Raw genomic sequence first — 14,277 nt, 5'->3', positions numbered from 1 at the left:
CGATGGATCTTGCATATCTTATTTGTATAGCTGAAAAAAATAAGATATCATTCCACCCTATATCATTAAAAATTGTTGAAAAGGTAGATTGGTATTTATTACGAAAAATATTTAAACGAGCTAATAACGAAACAAAATTATACAAATAAAAGCATAATCGAAATGTAAGTAGATACTTCGAAAAAATTCTTATATGATGCGCTAGCACGAAATTATAATGGGGGAAATTAAAAATTAATTATGCAAACTAATATATATAAATATAATATAAATACATATTTATTTTTTTATATCCATATATATAATATATATTATGGGTTATACACATACAATAATTAATACACCCCATTTTCTATATTTGCTTTTAAAAATAAAGCTAGCATAATAAACTCTAAAAATAGAACGCAGATATATGTATTGCTTACATTCTCTATCCTATAAAGAGAGATGTAAATTTCGCATCGAATAGTAATGTAACATTTGATGGCCACTTAAAAAATTCGTGAAAAATATTGTTCCAAAACAAAAAATAATAATATAATAATAACAAAAATATATATAGTATGTGTAACAAAAACAAAATGTAATATAGTTTGAATATAAAAATTGCATTTATTTTATTATTTTTTAAATATCATTTATTTATATATATAATCATTCAACTAATAAAATGGGAGTTAAAAATATATAAAGGTGTCTCGTATATATATGAAAATGTACATTTTAACATGCAATTTATTATTTGTTTATTCTCACTTTCGCTTTTTTTTTAAAGCGTATTATAAATATTTTTTCTAAACTTTTACACACATACTGTTGTTTCTATAACCAGCCCTTATAATTATTTTATTCCTAAAATGGAATAATTTTACAAAAGTATGCAAGCTTTAAACTATATAAGCTAGTTTTGTTTATAATTATTTATATTATTAAATTTTTAGTAATTTTCCTAAAATTATTTTATCCATATATCACTTTTTTAATTTAACAATCTTACGAATTATATATTTGCATACTTGTGTGTGGTACATGTGCATTAGTGCAATTTCAAAATAGTAGGCAGCGAAAAAAAAATTAATTAAAATTAAAATAAAGAATCATGTAGTGATAAACGTACATAATTTTAGTGACGAAATTAAAAAGTTATATTAGTATCCAATTATTTATGCATATTCCGATTGATAATATGCCAAAAATGGAAATGATATTTAAAAAAAATTACACACATAGCTTGAAAGCATAAATAAAATTATTATATGCTAGCTACTTACAATTAAAATATACCACAACATTTATTCTATGAAAATGTACCACTAGCATATAGTAATTTATATAATTTATTCAAACTATTTTTTTTCTCCTTTTTTAATTAAGCATATATTTCTTCATAGAATATTATTCCATTTATATTTTCTTTAGAAAAAAAAAATATTGCTTGGTCATAATTTTTATAATTAAAACTATATAAATCACCCAAACAATAAATAAGTAAAAATAAACAAATAATTATAAAGGAAATTAATTTAAAAATAGTTATCCATTTTAAAGAATGTGCACAAGCTTATATTTATATACACTAACACAACACTCTTCATCTTTTCTTTATTCCAATAAAAACCTTATATATATAAGCATACCAATAGGAGCTAGCTTTTTTTATAATAAAAAAATATTTTGTGTGCAATTTTATATCCTTAACATTCAAATATATTTCGAAAAAAAAGTATAAATTTTTATAATAAATAATAGCTACACCAATCAGACACTTAAAATGTACCATAGAAATATACACAGTGATGATCTACATAATAGTGAATAATTTTTTATTATTCAACTTATATCATGCACATAAATTTAATACTTAAATTTTTCTAATATTACAAGATATTTAAACGTTGTTTGCATTCTTTCTTCCTATTAACAGTACGATACCTGTTGTTATTTATTTATTGTCTTATATTTTAGTGAATATTAATTTACAGTTGAAGTTGGGTATTTTCATAGGTTATAAATTATGTATGTTCATAATTTTTAATGTGTTGCGCTGTTTCCATTATTATTATTCCTATTTTAGCGCAACTTTAGCATGATTATAAAATTCGATAGGCTTAAGTACACATATTGTGTATGCGCATGGTTCGGAATATATATATTTACGTTCATACAATTCTTCGTCAAAAGTAGTATTATTCTTTTGGTGCCCAAAAGCCATATAATTATTTTACAATTATTTGGCAAGTAAAATGTATATATGCATACGGTTTTACAAATCAGTCGCCTCGATAGGATTTTCGAGTATAATTTTCTTTTTTTGTATTAAATTATTTTATTTTTTAACATATTTCCTTTTATTGTTTCATACTGAACTGTTTTTTTATTTCAAATTATTTACAGCTTAATTTTATTTATAAATTTATTGTTTATTTTTAACCTTTTCTCTACACCGTTTATTTTTCCATTAAAACACCTGCACGTTCATATTTTTTTTTTACATTTTTAAGGAAATAAAAAATAATAGCTTTTTATAAAAAAAAAATAAAAATTTATAACCAGGAAGCAATTATATTTTTTATAAATTTTTATAATTTTGAAATAATTTAATAATACATTTTTTGGAAACAAAATAACAACATCACTAAAATATAGATATTCTTAAATATATTTTCACCACATAAATACACCAACTTGTATATAAATATGGCATATCATTTAGGAGCAAAATTTCCAAATTTTACAGCCAAAGCTTCAGGAATAGATGGCGATTTTGAATTGTATAAGTATATAGAAAATAGTTGGGCAATATTATTTAGTCACCCAAATGATTTTACCCCAGTATGCACAACTGAATTAGCTGAATTAGGAAAAATGCATGATGAATTTTTAAAACTTAATTGTAAATTAGTAGGATTTAGTTGTAATTCAAAAGAATCACATGAACAATGGATAGAGGACATAAAACATTATGGAAAATTAAATAAATGGGAAATTCCTATTGTTTGTGATGAATCAAGAGAACTTGCTAATAAATTAAAAATTATGGATGAGGAAGAAAAAGATATAAGTGGTTTACCATTGACATGCAGATGCCTTTTTTTTATTTCCCCTGAAAAAACAATTAAAGCAACTGTATTATATCCAGCTACAACAGGCAGAAATGCTCAAGAAATTTTAAGAGTTTTAAAATCTTTGCAACTTACTTCTAAAACACCAGTAGCTACACCTGTTAATTGGAATGAAGGTGACAAATGTTGTGTCATTCCAACTCTTCAAGATGATGAAATATCGAAACATTTTAAAAATGAAATAACCAAAGTTGACATGCCCTCAAAAAAAAAATATCTCAGATTCGTTGATTTATGAATAGTCATAAAAAAAAATAGAAAATATATGTAACACTTTTTAACCTTGTATATATAGTTCATATACTTATGATTATTCATATTATTTTTTATTGTTAAATATGAACAAGAACACATATATATTTTCCTCCATATTTATTTGAAGAATTTTTCTTTCACAGAAATGCTTGAGCATGACCATGATGTAACGGCGAAGAATAAAATGCTTGTGAAGATTTATATGTATATCCCTTATTGTGTTATGTCTTTATTATTGTATTTTTTATTTAATTAAAAAATTTTTTGATGAATGTTTCACCAAATTAAAGTTTTAGTACACAAATGTATAAAACATGTAAAAAAAAAAAGTTAAATATAAAAAGCACAAACTCAAAAATAGTTAGTGGTGCCTATATACTAGCACACAATTTGTTTATTATGGAATATAGTCTAAACTCAAATATTTCAAAACATTAATATTATTAGTGTATAAATGTTGTAATCCATTATATAAAGTAATAATTTGTTTCAATATAAACAGAAGAGATATTCTATATTCATCTGAAATTGTTGAAATTGAAATTCGAGTATTTTTATCGTCTTGTCCATTTTTGTTTGCTCCACTTGTATTTTTAACCACTGTATTAAAATCGCTATTTATAAAAATGCTAAAATGAATTGTAAAAATTGAATTAAGATAATATAAGTGCAAATGTATATGTTTGATCGTATCGTTTAATAATAGGGTTTTTATAAAATTTATTAATATATATATAAATGGTTTTGTTAAAACTTTAACACATAAAGGGATTAAATTGTAAGGGACATTTTCATATACCTCTAAAATATGTTCATAATTATTTAAAGCTAATGAAAGAATAAATGCTTTAATATATTCTTTTTTTTTTAAAGAAAGTTTAAAATTTTTTACATTAACATTTTGTGTTAAAAATTTTGGATCATAATTAATAGGAGCTAATAAACCTTTATATAAATTTTTTGAATTTGGTACATAATAATATTGATGATCTTTTGTTAAAATATATAATCCAACACTACTTGCAACTGCTATATGTCTATCATCACCTGATATGTTAATATAATTTAATAATAATTTATATTTTTTAAATTTATTATTTAAAAAATTCTCATTTACCTGACCAGGCAATATATTTTCTTTTTTTTTTCTATTCAATATTTTATAATTGTCTAAATATATATCACCTTCGTCATCACTTATATCATATTCATATATATGTTTTCCTTCGTTTGTTAAATATCGTGATGATATTTCTCTTTTGATTCCATCAACACAATAATTTTTTGTTAAATCTATTATTTTTACTAATAAATATATATTCGTATCATATATGTATAGGCTTACACTAGTATTGGCTACCCCTGCTAGATAATTCCCACTATGTATATAATCAATACATGTAAAATAACAATTTTGGTTTACAACAGTATTTGTTCCTTGATCTTCTAAATCATCTACATATTGATAATTTCCATCTTTTCGATTTCTTTTTTTATTATTATTATTCATTTTAGGAATTGCTGAATATTCTTCTCCTAATAATCTTCCTCTCTTTATGTCTCTTGCACCTTCTATGGTTCCGACAATTTCTTGCACCGATATATCCCAAAAAGTTATTCTGCACCCTAATGTACATACTGCTAATATATCATTACCTCTTGGATCAAAACACATATATGAAATACTTTGTGAATTTGTAATTTCTTCAAATTTACTTCCTTTATTTCTTCTTGAATATAAATCCCAAATAAGAATATTTGCACCCATGGAACAGGTAGCTATAACTCCTTCATTTTTTAAATTGGTACTGAAACATATTTTTGCAATTGGAGAATTATGACCATATAATTTATCTATACATTTTCCAGTTTGAATATTCCATATATATACAATAAATTCATTTCCTCTTCCACCAGCAGCCACTATATTTCCACTTACATTCACATTTACACACAAAAATTGTACATTAATTTTTTTCGATATTTTTTTAGCCACAATTTTACCTGACTCGTTCATGTTATTATTTTTAGCGGCAATATTATTATCTTCCTCTAATAAATCTGGTGTATATACTTTAAAATTTCGATATCGTAATAAATCAAATGCTCTTAAGGTTCCATCTAAAGAACAGGAAATAAATGCATTACCCTGTGGTAAAAAACATATATCTGTAACACTATTTGTATGTGCAGTAAACGTTACAAAATTAATATAAGATAAATAATCATATAATTTAATTGTTCCATCTTCATTTCCTGTAGCTATAACAAATTTACTTGTAAAATTATCACATTCATGATAAGACATTGAATTATTAGTTATATTACTTCCTATTTTTAAATGACTTATAATTGGTGAAAATTTTACGCACTTTACATTTTTATTGCTAGTAAATTGTTTTAATATATAACTTTCACTTTGCCATTCCCATACAATTACAGTTCCATTTGTTGATTCAGCTAAAGCAATCCAATCTCCATCTTTATTTATTACTATATCATCAATCATATTGGTATTAATTTTAATATTATATAATGATACCATTTCCGGAGTATTATAAATAGCAAACTTTCCATTACTAAAAGCAATGACTAACAAGTCACGATATTTATTAAAACATGCCTTAACAACTTCTTCATTTTTATCTTGGTTACAATAATATATTTTTTTATAGCACCATCTTTTTTCGTATGCCTTTATGTATTTTCCTCCCTTCGTGCCCCCTTGGGTGGCAACCACTTCTTCAGCCTCTGCATCAGCCTTTGTATCAGCTTCTGTTTCTTCGATTCCAGTCAGTTCGTCAACCGTTTCTTCAATCCCATTAAGTTCGCCAACCTTTTCTGTCTCTCCCTTAGCTACCTCGTAGGACCAGACTATTATGAGTCCCGACTTGTTGACGCTAAAAATAAAGTCACCGTTTTTTGAAAAGAATGCTCCAACGATGATACTTTTATTTCCACTAAGAACAGTTGGGCGAACTTTTTTTTTTTTATTAATAGTATGTATTCTTATAGATAAATCATATGAGGTAGTTAAAAAATATTGATCATCGTCAGATATATCTATGGATATAATATTTAAAGAATGATAACATAAATCGTTATATTTTATTAATCTATATTTATTATGTTTACATGGACTATTCCATATTATTACTCGTCTACCTATACCTAATAAAAAATATTTCCCACTATTTGTAAAGGTAGCAAAGTTAACAAAATCTTGTTCCTCTTGAGGTGTGAAAATATTATTATAATTGAAAGAAGTGATAATACCAGTTTTTGATTTAAATAAAATTCGAGCTATTATTTTATCTTTTAATAAATTAATAACACAACCATATCCAAATTTATCGATACTTATACATATATCCATATTTGGATGGATAGCTATAAATCTTAAATCATTTCTATTTTCAGATAATAATGTATTACATGTATTGCTACTTAAATCGTATACGTTTATTCTGTTATTTATGGGAACAAATAAAGAATTGCCATCTTCACTGAATGCTAGTTTACCTCCTGTATAAAAGCTCCCACATATGTTACTAAGATTGTAGTTCAGCATTTTATCAGTTTTATCTTATACTTTTTTTTTACGCTAAAAATGTTTATATCCTATGCATATTCTTCTTGTGCGTCCAAACAGCTAGCTAATATTTTTTAACCATATTTATGGCAATTTTTTATATGGAATTTTGTATGGAAAAATTTTATCGCCTGACTATGCTACTCCAGGTATGACTTAATTGCAGTACAAATATAAAAAAGGGATAACTTAATTATGTTCTTGTAAATTTAAAAAAGATATATATACATATAATCAATTAATTAATTTTAAAAGGGGAAACCATTTTTAATTTACAACAGCAAATTAGTGATATGCATTTTTCGCTGCTATTCAAATGCCCCAATTACAAAAAAACAAATAAAACTGCCAAATAAAAATTGAAAAAAAATATATATAAATATAAAGCAAAACAAAATAAAATAAAAATAAATGAATAATAAAAAAAAATACAAAAAACCAGATAATAACTTAACGACGTAACCGCATACTACATGCGAAAGGGTTCATATATAAAGGGCAATTTTTTTATATACTTGAAAAAAAAAAATGGAAAAAAATATATATAGGTATAAATAGCACACTTAAAGGGATTTTTATAAAATCGTTTGAATTATATATATTTTTTTTATTTTTTATAATTATGATTTAAATAAAAAAATTATAAAAATATGAAAATCATTGAATTATTATACAATTCTAATTTAAGTATCGATGAACATGATATAAGAAATTATTCAATAAATGAGCGAAGCAAAGAAAATATAAATAAAGAATGTATAATACAAACAAATGACAAAACAAAAGATGAGCATATCAATAATTGTGTATATGCTAACATAGAGGAGGAACAAGTAAAGGAAACACATAATGCAATTCATTTAAAAACGAAAGTAAATGAAAATGAACAACCAGAAAAACTAGTCTGTTCTCAATTTAACAAAATGAATATGGAAAATAATGTCACAATATTATCCGATAGATATCATAAAGAAAACATATCTATAAATAATACAAATGATGATATATGTGAAAAAATAAAAAATATAAAAACGAAACAGTCTCTTGAATGTTATGATTCCTATTACTCAACTCATATTTTAGGAATAGGGGGAAAAGGAAAAAATAAAAATACGAATAAAGATTCCAAATTAAATGATAATAATAAATGTGATGAAATTGAAAGTTATAAAAAAGATGATTCAAGCTCATCACTAAATAATATGAATCACCAAAATGATGAAGGAGATGGGGATGAAAATGATGGCAACAAAGATAATGGTGAAACAACCATAGATAATATAAAATTTCAAATTAAAAAAGAATTATATAAAAAATTAAAAATTGCTTTTAATACTAATATGCAATTTAATATAAGCGAACAATATTATATAAAATTTATGAAAAAAAAGAAATTTCGAAAATATGTTTTAAATACGTCGAAATTTATTGTAATATTAGGAAAATATTTACGTCTATCATTTTCCACTATTTCAATGGCATTATATTATATGCATAAATATAATAAAAAAAAATTAACAAAAAAGAATAAACCTATAAATTATATTATTGCTGGGTCATGTATATTTTTAGCATGGAAATTACGAGAAGATTTTGAGCAATGTAAAAAGTCACAAAAATTATATGATATACCTAAAGGGATTTTTAAATTACTTAATTATTTTTATAAAAAAAAGATTATAAGAAAAAAGATTAAACAAATTCAACCTGATTTAATATATAACCATCAAAATTGTTATGACATAAAAGATGACGATACTTTTGATACGCTTATAGAACTAGCTAAAAAAAAAAATGAAATATTAACGTGTCCAAATGAGGACGATAAAGGTGTTAATGCTTCACAAAATAATGCGCAGAATATAAAAAAAAGAAAAATCGAAACACATAATGAAGATACAAAAAAGATTGACAAACAGTCATATCAAGAGGAAGACGAAGAAAAAAAACACTATATGAATTTGTATAATCAATTGATAGATCTTAATAATATTATTACAGATAGTGGATATGTGTCTGATATAAATAATATTAGTGACGTTAGCGACCTTTTTAATTCATATCTTTCCGAGTGCAACAGTGACAATTTGTCAGAGTATAAATTTTCTACGGAAGATGAAAAAGAAGACGATAACGATCTTGATCAATCAAATAAAAACGGAAATAATGATATATTAAAAAATGAGCATATTGATAAAAATGCTTATATACAAAAATTTAAAAAATTATGTAAAAAAAAAAAAAAAAATATAAATATTTCTTCCTCTAAATGGGTTTTAAATAATTCAGGACAAAAATTGCAGCTTCTTCAAAAAGCCATAATATATTATGAAGGAGAAGTATTAAAAAGTTTTAATTATTTTATAAAACCTAAAATATTATCTTTTGAACTTATTCCATTATTTATAACAAATTTTGTATCAATAATGAATGATTATATAAAACCTAATCAGGTTTCTTATTTACAAAAATTATCATCTTTAATTATTTTGGATTTTTATAAAACACCACTTTGCTTAATATTTCCTCCAAAAGAAATATTAATTGTTTGTATAATAAAGGGGTATATTTCTTTAAAGTTGATAAATTCGGAATTGGATTTAGATTCTGTATCTCTTGAAAGTAACAACTACTTATGAATTATTATTTTTTTTTTCACCATTCTACATGCACAGTCATACAATTTATGTTTTTTTCATTTAGCTAGTATTATTATATTGTTTAAAAGTTTATCATTTTTATTATATCTGCTTATTTCATTGCATTTTTTTCTTCAGATTTTGAAAATAAAATAAAGGAGTACATCCTATCCGTTAGTGGGGATATCCCAATCGAGTAAGCCACAAAGATAAAACATTATTTTTTTAATAAACAAAAAATTATGACTGTTCAGGTAAAAATAGCTACTTTTTGCATTTATATACATATTTTTTTTTTTTTTTTAAAAGCATTAACCGGATAAAAATGGCTTTGAAAGAAATTAGGCACCCATATCATTAATGGTCCTCTTCTATTTTTTTAAAGGTGCAATTTAAAGCACCTATATACTTATTTTTATTGTTTTTTTGAAGTTTTTTTATTATTATTGTTACTTTGTTATAAATTATTTTTGATATTCTCCCAATAATTGTAATAATGGTGAGAACATCATTGTTACTTGTGATATTTTTATAAAACACCTTGCACATATATGCATAGATATTAACAAAAAAAATAACATAATAAGGAATTATTTATATTTGCTGATTACAAAATGTGTTACTACAACTATTATTTCATTGTTAATAATGTATTTGTTTCAACATTTTTATATATTATATATATGGCTAGCTAATGCCTTACTAAGGTATATATTCATTTTCTATTTTAGGCAAATATTTTTCTACGTAAAGGATCACAATAATCATGATAATTCATTTTATTTTCAAGCTTATCAGATAGGGAATTAAAATTTTCAACATTTTTATATTCCCATTTATCTACTTGTTTTGTATGAATTAATTTAATATTTTCAATAAACGCATTTATCTTAGTATTATAATCATTATTATTTGAAATATCACATAATTTAATATTTTTTTTAAAATAATTTTTAATTTTTTGATCTTTTTCTTGGAAATGTTTCATTTCATGATAATATTTTTTTTGGAAACTATCAATAGACATATATTTATTGGCTAGCTGATAATGATAATTTATTTCATTATGTATTTTATCATCGATTAATTTAATTTTTTTCTTTTCTTTTAAAATATTTTCAAATGAATCATATTCTTGTAAGAATTGAATTTTTTCCGATTTGATTTTACTTACTTTTTTTTCATTATCATTATTATTGCCACTAGTAGTTGCGTTATTAGGGTTGTAAAAAAGTTGTTTTATATCCCTTTGGAAGCTTAAGTTAAATTTTTTGTAGTAATGACAATTATAAATATAAGACATGTATAGCTCATTGAAAAATGGGTTCATATTATTTTCGCCATGGATTTCAATCATTTTTTTAAGATAAAATTGGATATTATAAAAAGTAATATTTTTATTTGATTTAGAAAGATGATTTTGTATTTCTATAAAATTTGTATTTTTTCCCATATCAATTGTTTCAATTTTTTTTTTTATATTTATTAAATTATTATAATTCGAAGAAAAGTAATAATGAACAAACATAAAATATTTTAATAATTTTACATTAAAATATATTGGGCTATATACACATGGTAATTTTATAATATTTTTTTTTCGTTTTTTATGTTTATCTAAAATAAGTTTTGATTTATTTTTCAAACAATAGTTAGCTGAAAATATTTGTTTCCCTCTTAAATCATATTTTTTTTTATCCACGATTTTGGAACTAAAAGTATGTAGTCCTTTCATTTGATCTTTACTACAAGATATAGAAGTGTCATTAACAATGTTTGTATTCATAGCTTTTTTTTTCTTCCCCCTTGTTAGTGTATCCATTTTGTTTTCACAATTTTTGTGGTTAATATTTTTTCTTCGACTTTTCGAAACGACATCGTTATTTTCGTCTGGCACATATGATAAGTTTAAAAGAATATAATTATAGTTTAGTTTATTTATATAAAAATAATTCATATAATAATTTAATAGAGTTGCCATATTCCCTCGTTTTTTAAATTCTTCAATAACATTTTCGACTTCATTATTATAAGAATTGAATTGGCTTGAAATGGGGAATCGATCATTAGTCTTGTTGACAATACAAGTCTCTTCGTCGGTATTATTATGTACATAGTTGCTACCATTTCTATATAAATAATTTGGTTCGCTTTTTCTGTGTCGCTGGGAAGGTTCTTGGCTTGTTACTTGGCTTGCTACTTGGCTTGCTACTTGGCTTGCTACTTGGATTGCTGCTTGGCTTGCTACTTGGCGTGCTGCTTGGACGTTTTGCCACTCCGAGATGATCCGCAAGTGGTCTAAATAAACTTGAATAACATTATACTTCGAACAAAAAGAATAATAAATAAGGAAAAAGAATTGAAAATATATTTTCAAATAATTTAGATAATTGTAGCAAGCAATTAGTCTCCATATCTTTAGTCGGAAAATATTTTTATTTTTAAAAAATTTATTAAAATTATTTTTATAAACATTATAATGCTCAAATGTTTGACAAACTTCTTTGAAAAGGTTAAAGGTTATTTGGTTAGCATTCTCTATGCTGTTTTCAATTTGAATTTCTTTTTCTTTGACAACAGGATTGATATGATTTATATTTGAATAATGCTCCAAACTTAATATCGAATTTTGTTTTAAAAATATGCTGAGCATATTATTTGCATTGTACATATTTTTAAAAATATTTGTTTTGCTATAACAATTATAAAATTTTAAATTGTTGTTTATATTTTTTACAATTTTTGTATACCCTTTTAAATGTAAAGACAATTTTGATATATGTAATTTTGTTTTTTTTTTATATCTATAAATGGAGGATGTATATTTTTTTTTTTTTTTTTTTTCTACAATTTTGTTTTTATCAATATTAATTTTATTCCATTTTTCACATCTATCGAAGGACCCATCAAGTAGTGATTCCACTTTATAGTAAAAATGTTCTAGAGGTAGAACCCACCAGAACCTGTCATTTCCTAGATCCTTAAAAAATGAATTATGTACATAAGTGTCGAGATAATGTGCATTTGATATTTCATTAAGCTTTGATTTTATGACACCTAAATATAGATTCATTGAATTTTGTTTTTCTAAATCATTAAAGGAACTAATGTAATATCTTTTAATAGATGTAAATAATTCTTTTGTTTGAATAAAAAAATTTGTATTTTGACCTGATGTATATTTTTTATGAGCTAATGAACCTGCATATTGTTTAGAAACAGCATCCCCTAATTCTTCACACATTTGAAAAAGTTGTTTTAAGTCAGCTATAAATAAATCTGTTTTTTTTAATAAATTTATTAATGTAACAAATTTTATAAACATATATATATTTATAAAAATTTGAGCTGCATTCGTTCTATCTATACAATCGACACAATTAAAACGAAGTACACCTCTTTGAATTGATAAAACTTGATTATTATGTATAAAAAAAAATCCAATATTATTTAAAGAGAATTTAAATAAAAGTTTTAAATTATATTGTGCAAATTTCGTTCCTATTTTATATGATTTTCTTAAATCTAAATGTTTATATATAATTCGAATGGTTGGTGGGATGTGCTTATTAATTATGTTAATACAAGTTTTATATTCTCTAGACAATAGATCTTCATCACTGTATTTATTTTTACTTAACAGGTTGACAACAGTAATTGGATATCCATATTTTTTAAATAAATAACTGAAATGTTTTTTTGTGCATGTATAATTTATATCCGTTTTAAGACATTTAATTTTGGGTTTCTTTAATAGTTTATAATTAATAGATTGATTCCATAATATAGGTACTGAACCTCTTAGATGTACATAAGATAAAATAACATTTGATATATTATTTTTTTCATGTAAAATAATTTCAGATTCAACTTCATTTGCTGCATAGCCATTGTAGTTTATCCCACGTTTTCTATAACGAGTCCCAGCATATTTATAACTACGTCTAGCTACAAAAGTAATATCAATACTCTTTCCAGAGAATGGAACCTTAGATTGTATTAGATACCCATTTATTACAAAGAGACAGATGAAAATATTTTGTTTTAAAAATGGTTTACAATGATAATAATTCCATATATAATTATTTTTATATTTTTTATTATATATTATATTTCCTTTTAGATATTCTTGTTGTATAAAATAATTATCTTGTAAGCTGTTAGCTAAATTATATGTATAAGAAAAATATAAATATTTATGATTCACAGAATTGTAGAATATTTGTACTAAGTGATCTTCTTGATTTGTTTTTTCAAATTCAGTTTCTTTAAAAGGAATTAATAAAACATTCTTTACGCTATATACTTTATGTTCGTTAAATAAGACTCCAATCTTTTCTTTATCAGTAATTACATATAAATATGGATAGCTTAAAAATTGTATACATCCTAATATACCTTCACATGTACATAAATATTCCGCTCGTTTTTTTTTTATTAAATTTCGATAATTTATTTTTCCATATATTTCAAAACATTTTTTTATTTCTATTTTTTTAACTCTCTTTAATTCACATATATTGTATGCATCCTCTTTTTCATTTATCCCAACAATTAGTATTATACTTCGATTACTATATATTTTAAATTTTTTATAAACAATCGGGCTTGAGCCATACATTGTTGTTGTTTTTTCGTCACGTGCTTGAAAAGTTTGTAAATATATAGT

The 14,277-nt window shown here is 23.5% G+C and overlaps 4 protein-coding genes across 4 annotated transcripts; 2 read left to right on the top strand and 2 right to left on the bottom strand.

Annotated features, from left to right (window-relative positions):
- Positions 1-2,697: 2,697 nt before the first annotated feature.
- PCHAS_1228700 (1-cys peroxiredoxin, putative) lies at positions 2,698-3,360 on the top strand (the record flags this gene model as incomplete). Its single annotated transcript, XM_728809.2, has 1 exon — positions 2,698-3,360. The coding sequence occupies one exon, from the start codon at positions 2,698-2,700 to the stop codon at positions 3,358-3,360; it is 663 nt and encodes a 220-aa protein (XP_733902.2).
- A 414-nt stretch (positions 3,361-3,774) lies between these two features.
- Positions 3,775-6,948, bottom strand: PCHAS_1228600 (periodic tryptophan protein 2, putative; the record flags this gene model as incomplete). Its single annotated transcript, XM_735455.2, has 1 exon — positions 3,775-6,948. One exon carries the CDS (start codon positions 6,946-6,948, stop codon positions 3,775-3,777), a length of 3,174 nt encoding a protein of 1,057 aa, XP_740548.2.
- Positions 6,949-7,619: 671 nt separating this feature from the next.
- Positions 7,620-9,969, top strand: PCHAS_1228500 (conserved Plasmodium protein, unknown function; the record flags this gene model as incomplete). Its single annotated transcript, XM_016798936.1, has 3 exons — positions 7,620-9,591; positions 9,747-9,804; positions 9,918-9,969. 3 exons carry the CDS (start codon positions 7,620-7,622, stop codon positions 9,967-9,969), a joined length of 2,082 nt encoding a protein of 693 aa, XP_016654290.1.
- A 366-nt stretch (positions 9,970-10,335) lies between these two features.
- PCHAS_1228400 (inositol 5-phosphatase, putative) lies at positions 10,336-14,229 on the bottom strand (the record flags this gene model as incomplete). The annotated part of the gene is made up of 1 exon (XM_016798935.1): positions 10,336-14,229. The coding sequence occupies one exon, from the start codon at positions 14,227-14,229 to the stop codon at positions 10,336-10,338; it is 3,894 nt and encodes a 1,297-aa protein (XP_016654289.1).
- Positions 14,230-14,277: the final 48 nt, after the last annotated feature.

Source organism: Plasmodium chabaudi (genome assembly GCF_900002335.3).
Source record: "Plasmodium chabaudi chabaudi strain AS genome assembly, chromosome: 12".
In the NCBI taxonomy this organism is placed as follows: Eukaryota; Apicomplexa; class Aconoidasida; order Haemosporida; family Plasmodiidae; genus Plasmodium; species Plasmodium chabaudi.
This window is presented reverse-complemented; position numbering and strand designations above follow the sequence as displayed.